Source organism: Toxorhynchites rutilus, chromosome 3 (assembly GCF_029784135.1).
Source record: "Toxorhynchites rutilus septentrionalis strain SRP chromosome 3, ASM2978413v1, whole genome shotgun sequence".
Taxonomy (NCBI): Eukaryota; Metazoa; Arthropoda; class Insecta; order Diptera; family Culicidae; genus Toxorhynchites; species Toxorhynchites rutilus.
The window spans coordinates 251,799,798-251,817,670 of NC_073746.1; the positions used below are offsets into that span (position 1 = coordinate 251,799,798).

The 17,873-nt window shown below is 40.6% G+C and overlaps 2 protein-coding genes and 1 pseudogene across 4 annotated transcripts in view; all 3 read right to left on the minus strand.

Annotated features, from left to right (window-relative positions):
* The window catches only part of LOC129776161 (TBC1 domain family member whacked), a 43,636-nt gene extending 37,556 nt beyond the window's left edge, over positions 1-6,080 (minus strand). Inside the window, exon 1 of one of the 2 annotated variants that reach the window (XM_055781629.1) lies at positions 5,684-6,080. The gene's annotated coding sequence lies outside the window, so the exon portion shown is untranslated. Of the gene's footprint in view, positions 1-5,249 lie in introns of both variants that reach the window. The other variant, XM_055781628.1, reaches the window with a different exon arrangement.
* Positions 6,081-7,299: 1,219 nt separating this feature from the next.
* LOC129774131 (short-chain specific acyl-CoA dehydrogenase, mitochondrial-like) lies at positions 7,300-8,007 on the minus strand (annotated as a pseudogene).
* A 6,499-nt stretch (positions 8,008-14,506) lies between these two features.
* On the minus strand, positions 14,507-16,165 carry LOC129776157 (short-chain specific acyl-CoA dehydrogenase, mitochondrial-like). 2 transcript variants are annotated; one of them, XM_055781619.1, is made up of 2 exons: positions 15,970-16,165; positions 14,507-15,916 (listed from the first exon to the last, which is right to left on the minus strand). In XM_055781619.1, exons 1-2 carry the CDS (start codon positions 15,998-16,000, stop codon positions 14,730-14,732), a joined length of 1,218 nt encoding a protein of 405 aa, XP_055637594.1. In that variant the 5' UTR covers positions 16,001-16,165; the 3' UTR covers positions 14,507-14,729. The 2 variants fall into 2 exon arrangements, with proteins under 2 accessions (XP_055637594.1, XP_055637595.1); XM_055781620.1 differs by having other exon boundaries at positions 15,966-16,160.
* Between the last annotated feature and the right edge of the window lie 1,708 nt (positions 16,166-17,873).

Below are 17,873 nucleotides of genomic sequence, written 5' to 3' on the forward strand. Positions count from 1 at the left end.
ATGTTTCGGCCGATATGGCAGCAATTTCTTGTCGGATATTGTCTTTCAGCGCAGCCAGGGTCCTTGGTTTACCAGTGTATACCTTGGATTTTAAATATCCCCATAAAAAAAGTCAGGAGGCGTCAAATCAGGTGATCTCGGTGGCCAGTCATAATCGCCGTTTTTCGATATTAATCTTCCGGGGAACATTTCGAGCAATAATTTGGTCGTGGCAGCCGCTGTATGGCATGTAGCGCCGTCCTGTTGGAACCAGTAATTGTCCGATTCATTATGCGTCGGAGAGTGGTTCGAGCGATGCCTAACTCTTGCGAACGATGGCGACCTGATGTCGATGGAGTCTCTGCAACACTGGCTCGAACGGCATCAATATTCTCGTCGAAACGTCTTGGTCGTTGTCTGGACAGATGACTGGCATTACCAACACTACCAGACGATATAAATTTGGCATATAATCGACGTATAGTGTTGTCTCCAGGCGATGTTTTACCTTTATTTTTATTTTTCCACGCACGTTTAGTTAACACAATTGAGAAGTTATTTTGAATGTACAGCTGAACAATTTCAGCGCGTTGTTTAGGTGTGTATTGTTCCATGGTTAAAATTGTACTGAAATGACGCTTCCAACGCGGTATGACATTTGTTAATCTGACATCTCTGTCAAAAGTTATGGGGTTGCCAGATGCTTCCACTTTAAATGGCCCACCCTGTAGCTTAGTCGAGAGAGTGCCGAATTTCCATGGGCAAAACTCATGTGTTTTTCTGACAGCAAATCATACAAATAATTAGTTAAAGTTGGCAAGAGGTCACAATTGTGAAGTTTATCTGGTAATATATCAATAGAAATAGAATCGAAAACCCCCTTGATATAAATACTTCTGTATCAGTTCTGTAACGTCGTCGAATAATATTCGATCCATCGATAACATTACCGCTTCTTCGCTTCCTGAAATCGGTCCCGTTAACAATGTTGTAGCATCACCGTCGGCACTGTCTGTTTCCGACTGCAACGCGACACCTCTCACCTCGAATGTCCTGATGTACTATCAAAACGTTGGTGGAATTAACAGCTCTCTAGCCGAGTACTAGTCAGCCTTCAGTGAGGGCTGCTATGATATTTATGCTCTTTTCGAAACATGGTTGAACGATAATACTTTGACGATGCAGATTTTTGACGACAAATACTCAGTTTATCGACAAGACCGGTCGACTTCAAACAGCACTAAAAGCACTGGAGGTGGTGTGTTGCTTGCTGTTCGCTCGAATTTCAAATCCCGACCACTGATTCCTCCTGTGAGCTCGACGGTGGAACAATTATGGATCACGATACTCACGACTGACGCTACTCTTTACCTATGTTTAGTTTATATTCCTCCCGATCGAGTGAACGACGAGAATTTGATCGAAAATCATCTTGACACGCTCAACTGGGTGATTTCGCAGATGGGACCAAGAGATAATATTGGGCGCGATCTCGTGGTAGCATTATTCGGATGGCTCCCTCTACCCGGTCAGTTCTCGTTTCTCGGTTGGCTTGAGGTCACGAAAGCTGCTCGATGCATACTGTACTGCTGGACTCAAACAGATGAGTGGAATAGTAAATGAAAACAATCGCATGCTCGATTTGTGCTTCGCCAGCCAAGAACTGTGCCATGACATTATGGTTATACAAGCTCCATCGCCGCTCGTTAAAATCTGTAGGCATCATCCACCCATACTAATGGATTTGAAGATAAAACCGCAACATCAGGCCTGATCACGAACGAAATGAATTGCATGCATTTCATTCCATTTTCACCGTGAAGTGACGTTCGTAATCAGGCCCATCGTTTCTACGACACTACTGAGAGCGTCTCCTACGATTTCAGTAAAGCCAATTTTGATGGCATGAATAATTTCCTTTCTCGTGTAAAATGAAACGATGTATTCCTCGACTGTAACGCCAACCTCGCTGCATCAACTGTTTCTGGAATCTTACTTTATGCTGTAGATTAATTCGTCCCTTTTAAATCCAAACGCCGGCCGATGAAACCAGCCTGGACTAATGCCGATCTGAAATATCTTAAGCAGATGAAGCGTGCTGCTGTCAGACGGTTCACCAAGTACCGCATAGAATCTACTAAGAATAGATACTTGAAGATAAACAACAAATATAAGCTGCTTAACAACTGTCTGTACAACGCTCATCGGGACAATCTGCAAAGACGTCTCAAGAGTAATCCCAAAAGTTTCTGGCGCTACGTCAAAGAACAACGAAAGGAATCTGGATTGCCCTCAAAGATGACCAACGGTTTGGTTGAAGCCAGTACGACCTCTGACATTGCCGACATGTTCCGCTCTCAATTCAGCAACGTCCTCACTTATGAACAACTAAACACACTGAACGTGGCAGCTGCCACCCAAAACGTTCCTCGATTGTCTGCTTCCGTTCTACAGTTTGTTATCCTCCCTGGGTTGTGGCCCAGACGGTATTCCATCACTTGTTATCAAGCGTTGCATGTATTCACTCGCGAAACCACTCGCAACAGCGTTCAATCTATCGTTGAGCACTGGTGTATTTCCGAACTCTTGGAAACAATCGTATGTTTTCCCCGTGTTCAAGAAAGGGTGCAAAAGATCTGTTTCGAATTATCGTGGTATAGCTGCGTTGAGCGCCATGTCTGTTCGAGTTGATCGTTCTTCATGAGCTAGTACATAGATATACACATTATATTTCGGAGGATCAACACGGATTCGTGCCAAAACGTTCAACGACAACTAACTTAACTTGCTTCACATCCTATGTAATACGACAAGTAGAGAATGGTCAGCAGGTGGACGATATATATACGGATTTATCCGCAGCATTCGATAAAATGATTCATCAAATCGTAGTTGCTAAATTTGATAAATTAATCATGAATAGTGATTTGTTATTTTGGCTTGGATCTTACCTCAGTGGTCGTAGCATGACAGTCAAGATTGGAGACCATGTTTCGACACCTTTTCCAGCTTAGTCCGGTGTTCCTCAAGGGAGTCACCTCGGACCGTTTTTATTCCTGCTGTATATGAGTGATGTCAACTTCGTTCTGAAATGCCTCAAACTATCGTATGATGATGACCTGAAGCTGTTCTACACAATAGAGCAGCCAAAAGACGCAGTTTTCCTGCAACAACAGCTAGAAGCATTCGCTGAATGGTGTCGTATTAACCGAATGTCACTAAACGTGTCCAAATGCGCGGTGATGTCATATGGACGCAAGCACTCTCCTCTTCACTTCGGTTATGCTTTGGCTGGCGTGCAATTACAGCGAGAATTGACTGTTAAAGACTTGGGCATCCTTATCGACACGAAATTAACATTCAAAGATCACATCGCATTAGTCGTGTCCAAAGCATCTTCGCAGCTGGGATTCCTCTTTCGGTTCGCCAAAAAGTTTAGGAATGTATAGGGATGCTTAAAAGCTTTGTACGGTTCAATTGTGCGCCCTATTCTGAAATATTCGTCGGTCTTCTGGTCTCCTTACTACCATAATAAACTTCAAAACATTGAAGCCGTACTTTCGTAAATTCGTTCGCTTTGCTCTACGTCATCTCATGTGGACAGATCCATATAACCTACCTAGTGATAAGAGCCGATGTATGCTCATAAATTTAGAGTTATTAGAAGAGAGACGCCACGTGGTCAAAGCATGCTTCATTGGAGACCTGCTGCAAGGCAATACGGATTGTCCTACTCTGCTCGGCGCTTTAGACATCGATATACGTCGTCGCAGTCTCCGTACGCACTCGTTCCTCAGTGCACCTACTGCTAGAACCAATTATGGTTTACATAAACCATTGTAAAGTATGTGTTGTCTTTTTAATATGTGTTACCATGTCTTCAATTTCAATGTGACGCGTGAAACAAGCTTCAGACGTATTCTATGTTAAATTATATTGCTTTATTTTTACCAACTATTGTCATTGGGGTACAATTTTACCTGTTGACCAAATAAACAATAAACTAAACTAAATCCAGATATATAGATTCATTCATTATCAAAACAGGAGCAGATGCGGCATGATGACTTTATTCTCGAGAATTGAATGAATTAAAATTAGTAACGAAACTATATTACGATAGTACCATTTTTAATACATCTGTGTAACGTATGTGTGTAATTTATGATTCGGAACGGTATTTTGCCCAAACTACATTACAGAAAGGTCTGCCAGCAGAACAAGATTTTCCTTCCAAACATACGCGAGCACACGACGCTTTTGTATATATTACAAGTATTTTGAAAGTAGGTTTCCAATTTCCGCGATTTTGCATCCATGCTGCACCACTTATTGTTCATAGCTCGATGGTGCGAAACCCCCATTCTACTGCGATGCCGCCGTTCGTGACGGGCGCAAATGCAGTGAAGAAGCGCGTAAACAACTGGGTTCTAACATATGTAAACTGACTGTGTCATGTCATGTTGTTTTATTCTGCTCTCGTCTCCTTTTGTTCCACTCATATGGATGATGTGGGAGTTGAGAACAAATTAGAAAATTAGGTGATGCTTCGTTAGGGGCGAATGATGTTTCATTTTTAGTCTAAGGAAAGAGCGTTCAAATGTATACGTTGTCAATACGAAATGCATTCGAGATGGATACAATCAAGCGAATACCTCACACAGCGAACGAGGGTGATCTATGTTTTTTCAAATGTACAACATGTCCTTGGAGAAGCAATAAGAAGAGATATACATTATAGTTGAAGTGCGTCTCTGGCTTGTCTAATAGATAAATGACTTCAAAGAGATACATATTTCCGCCCTCTTCTACTCTTATCATGCCCCTTGAAGGGTACTCTGTGAATCTGATGCGTATGCGTTTGTTTTCGCGGATACCGAGATGTTTTCTATATACTTTCACGTCTCACAACAGCAGTTGACCATGAGAAGCGGCGCCACATAATGCCCATACCATGCAGGCATCTCAAATGGACACAGACAATACGAATGTCTCAGACGGCGCGCGTACCAGTTTGTGTATGTATGAGCGGACATAAAACCGGGTGACATATTTTGCTGGTTCGCTTCAAAACACGTTTCCAAAACAATGACCTCACGCCGACCGAATGGTCGCAAGTTAGTATGAGTGCTTCGTTGCGGTTGGAAATGTTATTCATGAATCCTGGCCAATTTCCAATAAGAAACTTTAGTGTGAATACCCAAATCTCGTATCTAGCATTAGTTTACCCCTCCGCCTACCTGTTTATATACATATAAGCAACTACTCACCAAAACAAATAACAGCACATTAAATCCCCAAGTTCAGGATTATCATCGCGCTGCGGAATATTGCATCCAATCGCCTTATCTTTCTTATCTCGCGTATTAGGTAACTACGACGAGTCACACTTCGGTAGTTAGGAGTGTGTATATATATTTATATACACAGACTTCTGTGAACTCAATTAAAACATTTCCTTTTCGTTCAACAATTCGCAATCACTTAGTTATCATTTTCGTTTTCCCGTTGGTACCTATTCCGGACTTTGCCCGTCGCTGTCCGCTACATATGGTGCACTACGGTGAGAGCTGTATTGTATTAATTTACATTTCCTATCTCATATCCACAGGTCGATAAATTTATGCTTCGAATTTTCACCACCGCGCGCACATTACTTTCGCACCGAACGTAGCGAAAAATACAATGAAACAAAAAATATCACCTCTCACTATTCGATGGATGTTAGCACAGCACCAGCGCCATATGTGTACACCAAATTCAGCTTTGCTTCCTTTGAATTCTTTCGCGTTTTATAATGTATACACACAATTAATGATTATACGTGGTCGGTTCACCTTGCAGCGCGATAGAAATTGCAAAATGGACAGGCAGATATCAGCACAATGATTCAGCTCAACCCGACGATCGCACCTACAATCCAAGGCTTGCACCGATGAACTTTTGCAATTTATTGTAGTACCATTTACAGCAGTTGTTTGGCCGGAGTATTTACAAATATTTTCGATTACTTTTTCCCCGTTTAATTTTTTTTACTTCTTTGAAATCGCACGATCAACACCGAACTTCACTCCGCAGGAGAGAGCAAAACTTTACTAATCCCACTGACAGACTGTGTTCTCACGCAGCGAGCCAACAGCAGTGATAGGGTTCCCATCCAGCCATACGTTGTGTATTCACCATTTGCGTGTTTATGTCCCGCCCAAAAACGCCATTATTATTTTACTGACTGCTGCCAGCAAATGGCCCGTCATTGGCAAAGAATTAGCAGTTTTGCTAAAATTAGTTCTCATTTTTTGGGTAAATCTAGAGCAACATGTCAATAGGGCCTAACTCGAATATTACAGTTTCGAGAAAAATGACTTTGAAATTTTAGTTCTCTTTATCAAAATGCTATTTAACGTAACATAACGTAACGTAATTATAACTATAATGACACGTCGACAGAAGCGCGAAAATATATGCTTCAATTATTGATACGTTACTGTACGAAAAATGAACACTAACATTACAAATTTTTGAATGAACGAAACGTAAACATGTAGTCCCTTTTTAAGGCTGGTTTAGAGTTCCCTTGAAAGTGAACTTGAACAAGTGGTGGAATAGTACGATCATTTCACGGTGAACACCTTTGCGAGCAACCAACTCGGAAAATCGTGGTGAATAGAATATATTCGTTCACGTTCACGTTCATATTAAAAGTTCGCCAGTAAGCGTGAAGTAAATATAGTAATTTCAATAAAATAATTTCGGATAAAATATCAACCAAATATCAACCGAATCAACCCAAAGCAATGAAGTTTTTCAACCCGTGCAGAGATCCGATTGAATGAATTTGCATCCACATGAAAGTTTTCATTGAAAACTCAAGAGTTGCCAAACATATCCTTTTATAGTTCACGGCGAAATAATTTTCAGAATGCCTTGGGACATTCGAACGTGAACATGAACGGGGAAACATTTTGACGTCTACATTCACCACTATTTTCACGTTCACGAAGTCGGTGAACTATAATGAGTACACCAACATCTCGATCCCACGGTGGAAATTAAGATTCGTTGTGAAATATTGAATTAATCCACTTTTATTAATATGAATTGTGTTTAAATATGTTTTTCAACTAGAAAATGTTTTTTTTCCTATCGTTTCAAGATGCTTTCCTCGCGTTTCGTATATGGACTGAAGAATTATTAACAAAAAAGTGTTCGTTCACGTTCACGGAAATTCTAAACCTGTCCTAAGCTGTCATTTAGTTTGTTTACAGGGTTATTGCGAACAAGTTAACTTTTCTTGCTCGGCGATATTTCATATGGGTAATTTTATTGATCAGAAATTTCGTGTAGCAAGCAAAACATCATGCGCAAATTACATAACACGTGAAGGGGGGAGGGGGTCGAGGCAGACTCCACTTGCACTGACATGCCAGCAAATTTATTTTGTAGTAACTGTAACTTAGATACTGGTTTACCAAATGGAATTTGTTTTTGGTGGCATAATCTACCGCACATACTAGAGATTCCCAAAAACTTTACCAGCTATTCCAATGCGACCTGTATGTAGTGATTGCATTGCTATTTTGAATCCGCGTCCCGTTTCACCGAGTATATTTATCTTTGGATTTTCGCAATCTTCAAAAGCTGACACGTGGACGTGCCCCGAATTCCAAGCTTGTCTTCTTTCTTGCCGCGACTCAATCCGTTGGAATTCATTGGTACAATGAAGGCTGATATCCCATTGTGTTTTAAGCTTTTATCAGTGGTAGCGAACACAATCCCAGTCTCAGCTTCGTATCCTCCTGATACCCAACATTTTGTACCGTTCAATAGCCAGCGATCACCCTTTAGCGTGGCGGTAGTTGAAGCTGCCCCAGCATCTGAACCATTTCCTGGTTCAGATAACGCAAAGCGACCGATTTTTCTACCATCGGTGTATCCTGGAATGAACTCTTTTTTCTGCCCTAAATATAGTGAATTGTGAAGCGACATTGTCACTCAAATCGATGCCGATCCACGAGAAATTTCCTCCATAGCTATTGGCGATCTAACGTACAAATCTACACCTAGGCGGCGCTGCGGTGAGAGTGAATTTTCAAATTTTTACATTTTAAAACTAGCTTCGTGCCTGTTAACCCTTTCACGTACAACATCGAGTCTCACTCGATGTGAAATGATTGTGCCAAAACGTACAACATCGAGTCTCTCTCGTGGTGCGCTTGTATATCACAAAGCACGGAGACGCTCAGCAGAGAAGTGCGTAGCGTGATCGATCGAAGCGTTTGCATTTGGTTCGCTCTTTCGAAAATCAAATCGTACGGGAAGGGGTTAATATGATAGTCCCCTTCATTCTGCGCGGCGAGTGACGTGTGACAGCAAAGTTTGTCACTTAATTCTGGAAGCCACCTTACTTTTTAGCTTCTTTTTGACACCCCAGTCGATTACAATTGAGGACATGATTTCAAATCTCACCTATCGACGAACGATAGTCGCGCCATTCGCCTATGGACAATGCAGTGACTTGAGCCATCTCACGTCATTCGCCGCGCGGATCATTTACGGATCCAGATTACTGCTCCCAATTTGAAAATCGCCACCAGACGTCGACACTGTACCACTGTCATCGGGAATGTTCATCTACAGATCACAATCGCCTCTAATGCGCGATTCACATAGAACGTTACGGAAAAGAACATCCAAGTTCCGTCATCGTCTTCATTAGTTCACACATGCAGTTTATGATTGCAGCAGCACCTTCACGTCGAATGTCAAACGAATGATTTATTTAATGTTATTCATGGTGTCGCTACCTACAACAGTTTTATTTGAATGCTTAAATGCTTAAACCCCGTAATACCGACGTTCATTCAACAATAATAATATATAACCTATTTTTCTCAACTTGTCGCGAATAATTTTGACTCCGATTATTGGAACTAAGAGATATGTTGGCATAAAAAATAGAACCGAAATCAAAACAAAATCCGAGACACAAAGCCCAGACAAAAACCCAACGAATCGTCCGTCTCCGTCAATTATTCTTTTCTACAAATCCTTCCGGTCGTTTCGTTGAACGTATGCTGACGGGCCGTTACGTTGCCGGTGTATGTGAATGTTTTCTTAAGAATTGAATGGTAGAATGAGTGATGTAACATGACGTTAACGTGACGTGGATGTTGTATGTGAATCGCACTTAATGCGACACTGAGTGGTGTTTCGATATGTCAAATTAAAGGAAAATATATTTATTGTTTAGGCTGGTTTTCGTAGCCTGATTGGTTGCGTGTCCGCTACTAGCGAAAGTTCATGAGCTCATAACTCAGGGCCCTCACCATCTATCTGACCATCTTGTGTGTCTTGTGTGTTATTCTAGTTTAGTTAATGTTGTATTCTGCAAAAATGGGTACAAATTCAATATTCAAAGTATTGCCCATTGCTAGTCACAACTGTTTCCCATCTTTCTGGTAATTCACGGATCCGTTTGCGGAAATAATCGGCCGGTTTGTCGGCTAACCACGAAACGATCCAATTTTTGACTTCATCAAAATTAAAGAAGTGCTGGTTAACCAGGCCATGTTGCATCGATCGAAGAAGGTAGTAATCGAAAGGAGCAATGTCTGGAGAATTCGGCGGGTGGGATAGGACCTCCCATTTCAGCGTTCCCAAGTATGTTTTGATCGGTTTCGCGATCGAATTGTCGTGCTGTAAAATAACTTTATCGTGTCTTTGTTCATATTGTGGCCGTTTTTTATTCAGTGCACGGCTCAAACGAATCAATTGTCGTCAGTAGAGATCTCCCGGAATGGTTTCATAGCTCATAGTACACCACACCCAGCTGGTCCCACCAAATAGCCAACATGACCTTCTGGCCGTGAATATTCCGCGCGGCCGTCGATGTTGATGCATGGCCGAGGTATCCATACGTTGCCCGACGTTTAGAATTGTCGTAATGGGCCCACTTTTTATCGACGGTAACAATTCGATGCAAAAAAACCCTTTCTTTTAAGCCGTTGGAGCAGTTGTTCGCATGTGAAAAAACGGCGTTCGACGTCTCGTGGCTTCAATTTTCATACGACACTCAATGTCCTATCTTTCGGATCATTCCCATTGCTTTTAAACGATCGGATATGGTTTGCTGAGCTACTCAAAGTGTATCTGCAAGTTCTTGTTGAGCTTGTGACATATCTTGATCGATTAAAGCCTCCAGTTTAGCAGTGTTTTCGTCAACGAACATTTGTCTAGAGACCATATATCAGCTGCCGCTAGTGAGGTTCCCATACATCGTGCCATCAAGGCGCCTCTATATATACCAGTCGAAACAATCATATGAAATGCACTTCCAGCCATATTGGAATTGCTGTCGGTATTGTTTACAAACGGCTCTGGTGAAAATTTCTACCCGGTCAGAAGAACAGAAAAATCATCAGAACGCTGCCGGTGGTTTTCTACAAACTGCTACGACGCTTATTCGAACGATGCCTACTATGCTCGGCTTTCGCGAATGTATGTGAAAAAAAGGAATGATTTTGTAGAATTTCATTCTCATTTCTACTACTCTCGCATGTGAATGTGCAAAAAATGGCGTATCCTAGCTATAACAAAACAAACAACCCCCGCTCCACAAACCGTAATCCCCTTCTTATTGAAGTGATGATGTTGTTTCACCTGTTCTACATTGATATAAGCGCCTTGCGTGCCATTAGGTCGCATCCGCCAATTTCGGGTGATGACGTACGGAAAGCTAGCCTCCGTCTCAAGAATTCTGTCTCCGTTGGTCCAGACGGAATACCTTCACTTGTCATTAAGAACAGCATTGAAGTTTTGTTCTCACCATTAGCATCGAACTTCAACCTCTCGTTGAATTCTGGAATTTTCCCCGGAATCTGGAAATTCTCGTTCATTTTTCCTATATTAAAAAAGGGTGATAAGCAATCGGTTACGAACTATCGCGGTATCGCTGCTTTTTGTGCAGTCTCTAAACTATTTGAACTGTTGGTGCTGGATTATTCGAAGTACAATTGCTCCAGCTACATTGCCTCTTAGCAACACGGTTTTATGCCGAAGTGATCTTCTACTACAAATCTCGTATAATACACCTCTTCAATCATAAGCGATATGGTAAAGGAACATCAAGTCGACACTATTTACACCGATCTCTTGGCTGCATTTGATAAAATTAATCATGACATTGCAATTGCCAAATTAGAGTTACTTGGCTTCCACGGTTCTCTTCTTAATTGGCTTCACTCATACCTTACTGGTCGATATATGGCAGTAAAAATAGGTGATGATTAGGGTGGCAATGGATGTATGGAAAAAATTTCATCATCGTATTTCAAAAACCGACCATGTACATTTTGTTTATTGGTCCAAAAAATTGATCTGTGCAAAATTTCAGCTCAATCGGAATTGATTTAGAGGTGCCTCGAAGCGCTCAAAGTTTTGATTTTTTCATCCTCGAAAATCTTCCATGGGGGGGGAGTAAAGGAAATTTGAAAAATCTTTTTTTTTCGATGCTAAATGACTTAAAAATGCACGAAACGTTGAGATCTGGTGTCATCTCGAAAAAAATTTTTTGGCCGAAAATCGACCTTTTGGGCCTGAGAGGCAATGGAGGTATGGAAAAATAATTATCGAATTTAAAGAACCGACCATGTACATTTTGTGTATTGGTCCAAAAAATGACCTGTGCAAAATTTCAGCTCAATCGGACATGATTTAGGGGTGCCTAGAGCACTCAAAGTTTTGATTTTTTGGCCACTCAGGCTAAGTTCCAAAAGGTCGATTTTCGGCCAAAAATTTTTTTCGAGATGACACCAGATCTCGACGTTTCAAAATTTTCAAGTCATTTGGTATCGAAAAAAATTTCGATTTTACAAATTTCCTTCACTCCTCCCTTGGAAGATTTTCGAGGATCAAAAAATCAAAACTTTGAGCGCTTCGGGGCACCTCTAATTCATTTCCGATTGAGCTGACACTTTGCACAGATCATTTTTTAGGCCAATAAACAAAATGTACATGGTCGGTTTTTGAATTTTACATGACCATTTTCGCTGCCACCCTAGTGGTCATATTTCCAAATCGTTTCCAGTACCTTCTGGCGTGCCTAAGGGTAGTCACACAGGACCCTTCATTTTTTTACTCTATTTGAACGACGTTCATTTTTCTATTCATTGCATGAAGCTGTCTTACGCCAACGATTTGAAATTGTATTCTGTTATAAAAAGGACCGAGGTGACGCTTTTTTTCTGCAGCAGCAGTTATACTTTTTCGCTGATTGGTGTCACAAGAACGGAATGGTGCTAAACGCCTCAAAATGTGCAGTTATCACGTTCTGCAGGTAAAAATCGCCAATCTGTTTCGCATATTGCCTGACGGATCATATTACCATTTTTTTTTTCAAACTTCAAAGACATAGGTGCCATACTTGATTCGAAACTAACTTTTAAGGATCAGGTTGATTACGTTTCCACCAAGGCTTCAAGTCAACTCGGTTTCATATTTCGGTTCGTGAAAGAATTCAGGAATGTTTCTTGTTTGAAAGCTCTTTACTCATCTTTGGTTCGCTCAACACTGGAGTACTGCTCGGTAGTATGGGCTCCTTTCTACGGTAATGGTGTGAATCGCATCGAAACTATCCAACGAAAATTCGTACGATTTGCTCTTCGTTGGTTACCTTGCAGGGCAATCTTCCAGACTATAAATGCCGATGCATTTAAATGGACTTAAGTGCGATTCACATACAACATCCACGTCACGTTCACGTTCCGTCCCGTCACGTTGCGTTAATTATTCTTCCAAGCAGTTCTTATGCAAACATTCACATACACCGGCAACGAATGAATGCTTCAATAGGAATTGCATGGAAAAACAATTGACGCAACGTGACGTGACGGAACGTGAACGTGACGTGGATGTTGTATGTGAATCGCGCTTTACAGTTACTAAGCGTTCACCGCGACGTTTCAAAATCTATATTTGTCGCTGATCTGTTGCGGTCTGATATTGATTGTGGTGCATTATTACAACAATTGAACATCAACATCAGACGCGTAAATCTACGTTCTTACAATTTTTTAAACGTCCCAGTCTTTCGCACGAACTACTGTGCAGATAAGCCGATAACCGGTATGTGCAAGGCGTTCAATAATTGTTACAGTTGTTTCGATTTCAATGTGTCCCGTGTTAGGTTTAAGAATTCGTTTTACGATATTCTTCTAATTAATTGATTGTTTTTGTATCCAGACTTTTTTTAATGTGTTCGCGTTTGGTTTAAGATTAGGTTTAAGTCAATGTATCTGTAGAATTTTATGTAGTCTGTTGATACCTAAAAGATGAGGTTTTGCGCCCACTTTGTGAGCTTTTCTCCAATAAATAATAATTCTTCATCTTCGAACTTTTTTGGCGGTCCGGAACGTTCTTCGTCTTCTAAGTCAAAATGACCACTTTTAAGCCGTGCAAACTACGTCTGACTCGTTCGTTGAGTAGGAGCATAGTCACCATAAACTTCCACCAAAATGCGATGACTTTCCGTAGCTTTTTTTTCATATTGAAGTGATTAAGCAACACTCCCCGCAAAAACATTCGTTGGTACGAAATTCGATATATTCGAAGTTTCAAAAAACTATGTTGTTTACGTTTCAACTTTTTGACATATACAGAAAAAGACGCGCAATGACAGTAGCTTTCCAGCGAATGTCTGGAAATTTGATTCACTGAAATAATAATCAAATTACGCCATCTGTTGTAAAACCGAAGAAACTTGCCGGTACACCTAATAGTCCCACTTATTCCGCGCGGAGAATGAGGTGAGATGGCAAAGTTTCTCACATTATTTTGGAAGCCACCTTACTTTTTAGCTCCTTTTTGATACCAGAGTCGATAACATATGAGGACACGACATTAAATCTCACCTAGTGACAAACTATAGTCACCCCATTCGCCTGTGGGAACACCGTGACTTGAGCCATCTCACGTCATTCGCCACGTAGAATAGGAGGGAGTTACTATGTTCACGCAACAATCACCATGTGATGATAATCCCAGTCCCTTACCGCTCACATTACGGTCTGCTGCATCGGTTGTTGATACTATTAAAAACACAACAATGGAAGCCTCATATCAACAGTCTCGCTGTGTATGGTTCAACTGTGAACATTCAAACAATAGGAATATTCTTACGACGAAAAAGGCGACATTGTGTGATTTACAACATGTGTATCGATAAGATAGAAATACTCTTACGTCTGAATGGCAAATGGCTACTGTGTAATATACAACAAAATAATCGCAAGATAAAAATGTACACGAATAAACTCGGTTCGGTTACAGCTGAATTGCTAAATTAGCCTAATAAAATGAACAGGTGGGATAAAACAACTGCATGCAGTAAGAGCTAAAACACAGCCGATCGCTATTGCTGTTGTTGTTTCACTGAACCCATTTCTATAACAATATTTAATTATTAGTAATCGGTAATTTTGCTTCAAAAACCTCCAGTTTCCGCCTGGTCAAGTAAATTTGCACATCAACATTTGTTTTTTATTTTATTTTATTTGGAGTGAGGGAAAAGCCCATTCTGTATCATGTTATCATGTAACGAACATAACATCGGAAGAAAAGTGATGACAAATAATATACATATTATTCATTTATATAATTTTATAAATATTACTTCCATGAACTCCATTATTAGTTGCTATGGGGCTCAAAATACAAATATAAATGAAAACGGTAAGTTTTGAACAAGGAAGAAATCATGAAGCAAGTTCCTTTATAATTTGCCCAGCAATGACAAGTCTTTGAATCTCAGAGGTTCCTTCGTAGATTTCTGTTATTCGTGCTTCACGGTAATATCGTTCCGCAGGCATATCAGACACATAACCCATTCCTCCCAGAATTTGCATACATTGATGAGCACAGAATGTGGCCGTTTCTGATGCGGCTAACTTGGCCTGAGCGGCTTCCTTTGTGAATGGCCTTTTATTATCCTTCAGCCATGCGGCTCTCCAAGTCAGTAATCTAGCCGATTCCACTCGCACTGACATGTCAGCAATTTTGCTTTGTATTAACTGTAACTTAGATATCGGTTTACCAAATGCAATTCTTTTGGTGGCATACTCTGCCGCACACTCTAGAGAGGCCTGAGCTATTCCTAAAGCTTGACCAGCCACTCCAATGCGACCAGCATCCAGTGATTGCATTGCTATTTTGAATCCATGTCCCGCTTCGCCGAGTATATTTTCTTTTGGAATTTCGCAGTCTTCAAAAATAAGCTGACACGTGGACGTACCCCGAATTCCAAGCTTGTCTTCTTTCTTGCCACGACTCAATCCGTTGGAATTCATTGGTACAATGAAGGCTGATATCCCTTTGTGTTTCAGACTTTTGTCAGTGGTAGCGAACACAATTCCAGTCCCAGCTTCGTATCCTCCTGATATCCAACATTTTGTTCCGTTCAACACCCAACGATCACCCTTTTGCGTAGCGCTAGTCGATGCTGCCCCAGCATCTGAACCATTTCCTGGTTCAGATAACGCAAAGCAGCCGATTTTTCGACCATCAGTGTATCCTGGAATAAACGTATTTTTCTGTTGTTCATTCCCATACTTTTCCAGCAGCCCTAGATAGAGTGAATTGTGGATTGACATGGTCACTCCAATCGATGCTGATCCACGTGAAATTTCCTCCATAGCTATAGCGTACGCAAGATAATCCAATCCTGAACCTCCATACTTCTCACTGAGAACAATAGACATTAAACCTAAATCACCAATTTTTGCAATCTGTTCTGCAGGATATTGGTGCTCCCGATCTATTTTAGCTGCAATTGGAATTAGTTCAGTGTCTGTAAAATCACGACAGGTCTTATGGAGCATCTGATGAGTTTCTGGAAGGGCAGCCAAACTAGCAATTGTCCTTTTCTTGATCAACATTGTCAAACCTTAAAAAGATCACAAATTCAATTATAATCCTTCACACTAGGTATCTACTTACTGAAACGGGAAATTGCCTTTGCGAATATCATTTTCTTGTGTTGTTAGATCCAGCTATCTGTTAACAACACTACCTATCAAATGATAACACAGCGTTGGACTTCGAAAACTTTCCTGCATTTGAACTGTGTGACTCTGAATATCATATGCGCGAGGCTAGCGAGCATTGGATTATTTATTACTTTGGCCGGCTATATGCGCAAACAAATACAAGTGAACATAAGCGGATAGAGAACCATAATATTGAATGAGAATTAACATTACAGGAAACCCTGTTTTTGTGCGGTTTTCTGTTCTTGTGCGGTTTTTTCCGCACAAAAAAGAGGTTTCCCTGTAATGTTTTGAGCGTTTCTCATTCTTAAGGCCCATTTATACGTTGCTAGTAGCTGACTTGACAATGAGCAGCTACTGACCCGGTGGACTCGCTTGACAATTGGTTGACTCGCCTTGTCCGTTCACATAGTGTGAGCTGCTGGCGAGAAACTAGATACTACGGCACGGGTTTACCTGGGATGCCAGGCGATTTTTCAAATGTCCATCAAATAGTCAGAAACAGCAATCAGGTCCGAATTTGTCAAATGATTGGTCCGAAATCGACTTCTTTATTGGTAGTTTTCATCTTAGGTTTTCAGTTGAATGTATCATTACACAATTTTATAGAGATTACAGAGCAGTGTTGAGAATAACACCTGAACAAGTGGAAAAACTGTTGAATTTAATTGCTCCACAAATACAACGCCAAGATACACTCATGAAGGATGCTGTACCTGCAAGAGTGATAATATAAATGACATTAATATGCCTTTCTTCTGGAATATTGTTCAGATTGTTGTCGATATTTTTTTTTGAAATCTCGAAAGCATCCATAGCTAAGATAATTCCGGAAGTATGTGATGCTTTAAATGATAGTCTAGAAGACTTTTTAAAATTTTATTCACACGCGTCAAAAATTAAAATAATGAATGAAAATGTACTTTTTTAAATCGAATATGTATTCTGTTTCTTAGAACCTTACTTTTTTTCGCAAGTTGTGAGTGAATTTTGAATGAAAATTGTGCCTGATAATGATTCTATATTAGACATTCTCCAGAAAACTATCTCAAAAAGAAAGCGTGCCCCGCCAGCGTGCAAAACGGAATAACAATGATTTCGTTAAGAAACTATGAGGGTTTTATTTGTTTTTCCAATAATTTTCAAGTCTATAAATATCTTCGCATATTTTCAAATATCTTAAAAATAGAGACATTTCTTTACATTTGGCATCCCTGATTCGAACGCTAAATTCTGTTTTTGACGTTTTGAAGCATGCGAGTGCGAGTAAATTCAAAAAACTTTGAAGTAGCTCGCACGCCGGATCACACATGACAATAACTGGCATGATGTGTTCACACGGTGTGAGTAGCTGCACTGCAGTAACTGACTAGACCGACTCGTATGCTTGCTCGCACCGTCTGAACCCGGCTTTATTCAATGTGGTTCTCTATCCGCTTATGTTCGCTTGTATTTGTTTGCGCATATAGCCGGCCAAAAAAAATATTTGACGAAGTTATCGTCCATTTAGTTTTTTTCGATGGTTTATATGCATTTCAGTGTGAAAAAACACAGGAGAGTTATGATCGAGACACGACCGCATAGTTAACGTAGGATTCCGTTAGGCTATCTATTGTTATGGATATGTCTGATGAATTACATTGTTAAACTCTTCGATAATGATTTGGTGACCTGGAAAATGGCCGTTTTGTCTGGTTGTTAGGTATTGTTTGTTCACTCGACCAGTGTTCACAACCTAGTGATGATGATAGAAGGATGGAATAGGATAGAAGGATGGTGAAGTGGAATGTGATATGTTGAAAGCCGCCCTCTGTGGCCCTGAACGAGATGGCTTCAGTGTTATGTATGGATGAA

Coding starts and splice junctions, on each gene's coding strand:
- LOC129776157 (XM_055781619.1), bottom strand. CDS start 16,000: ATGATATTCGCAAAGGCAATTTCCCGTTTCA. Junction 15,917..15,969: donor AAAGGCAATTTCCCGTTTCA/GTAAGTAGATAC, acceptor GATCTTTTTAAG/GTTTGACAATGTTGATCAAG.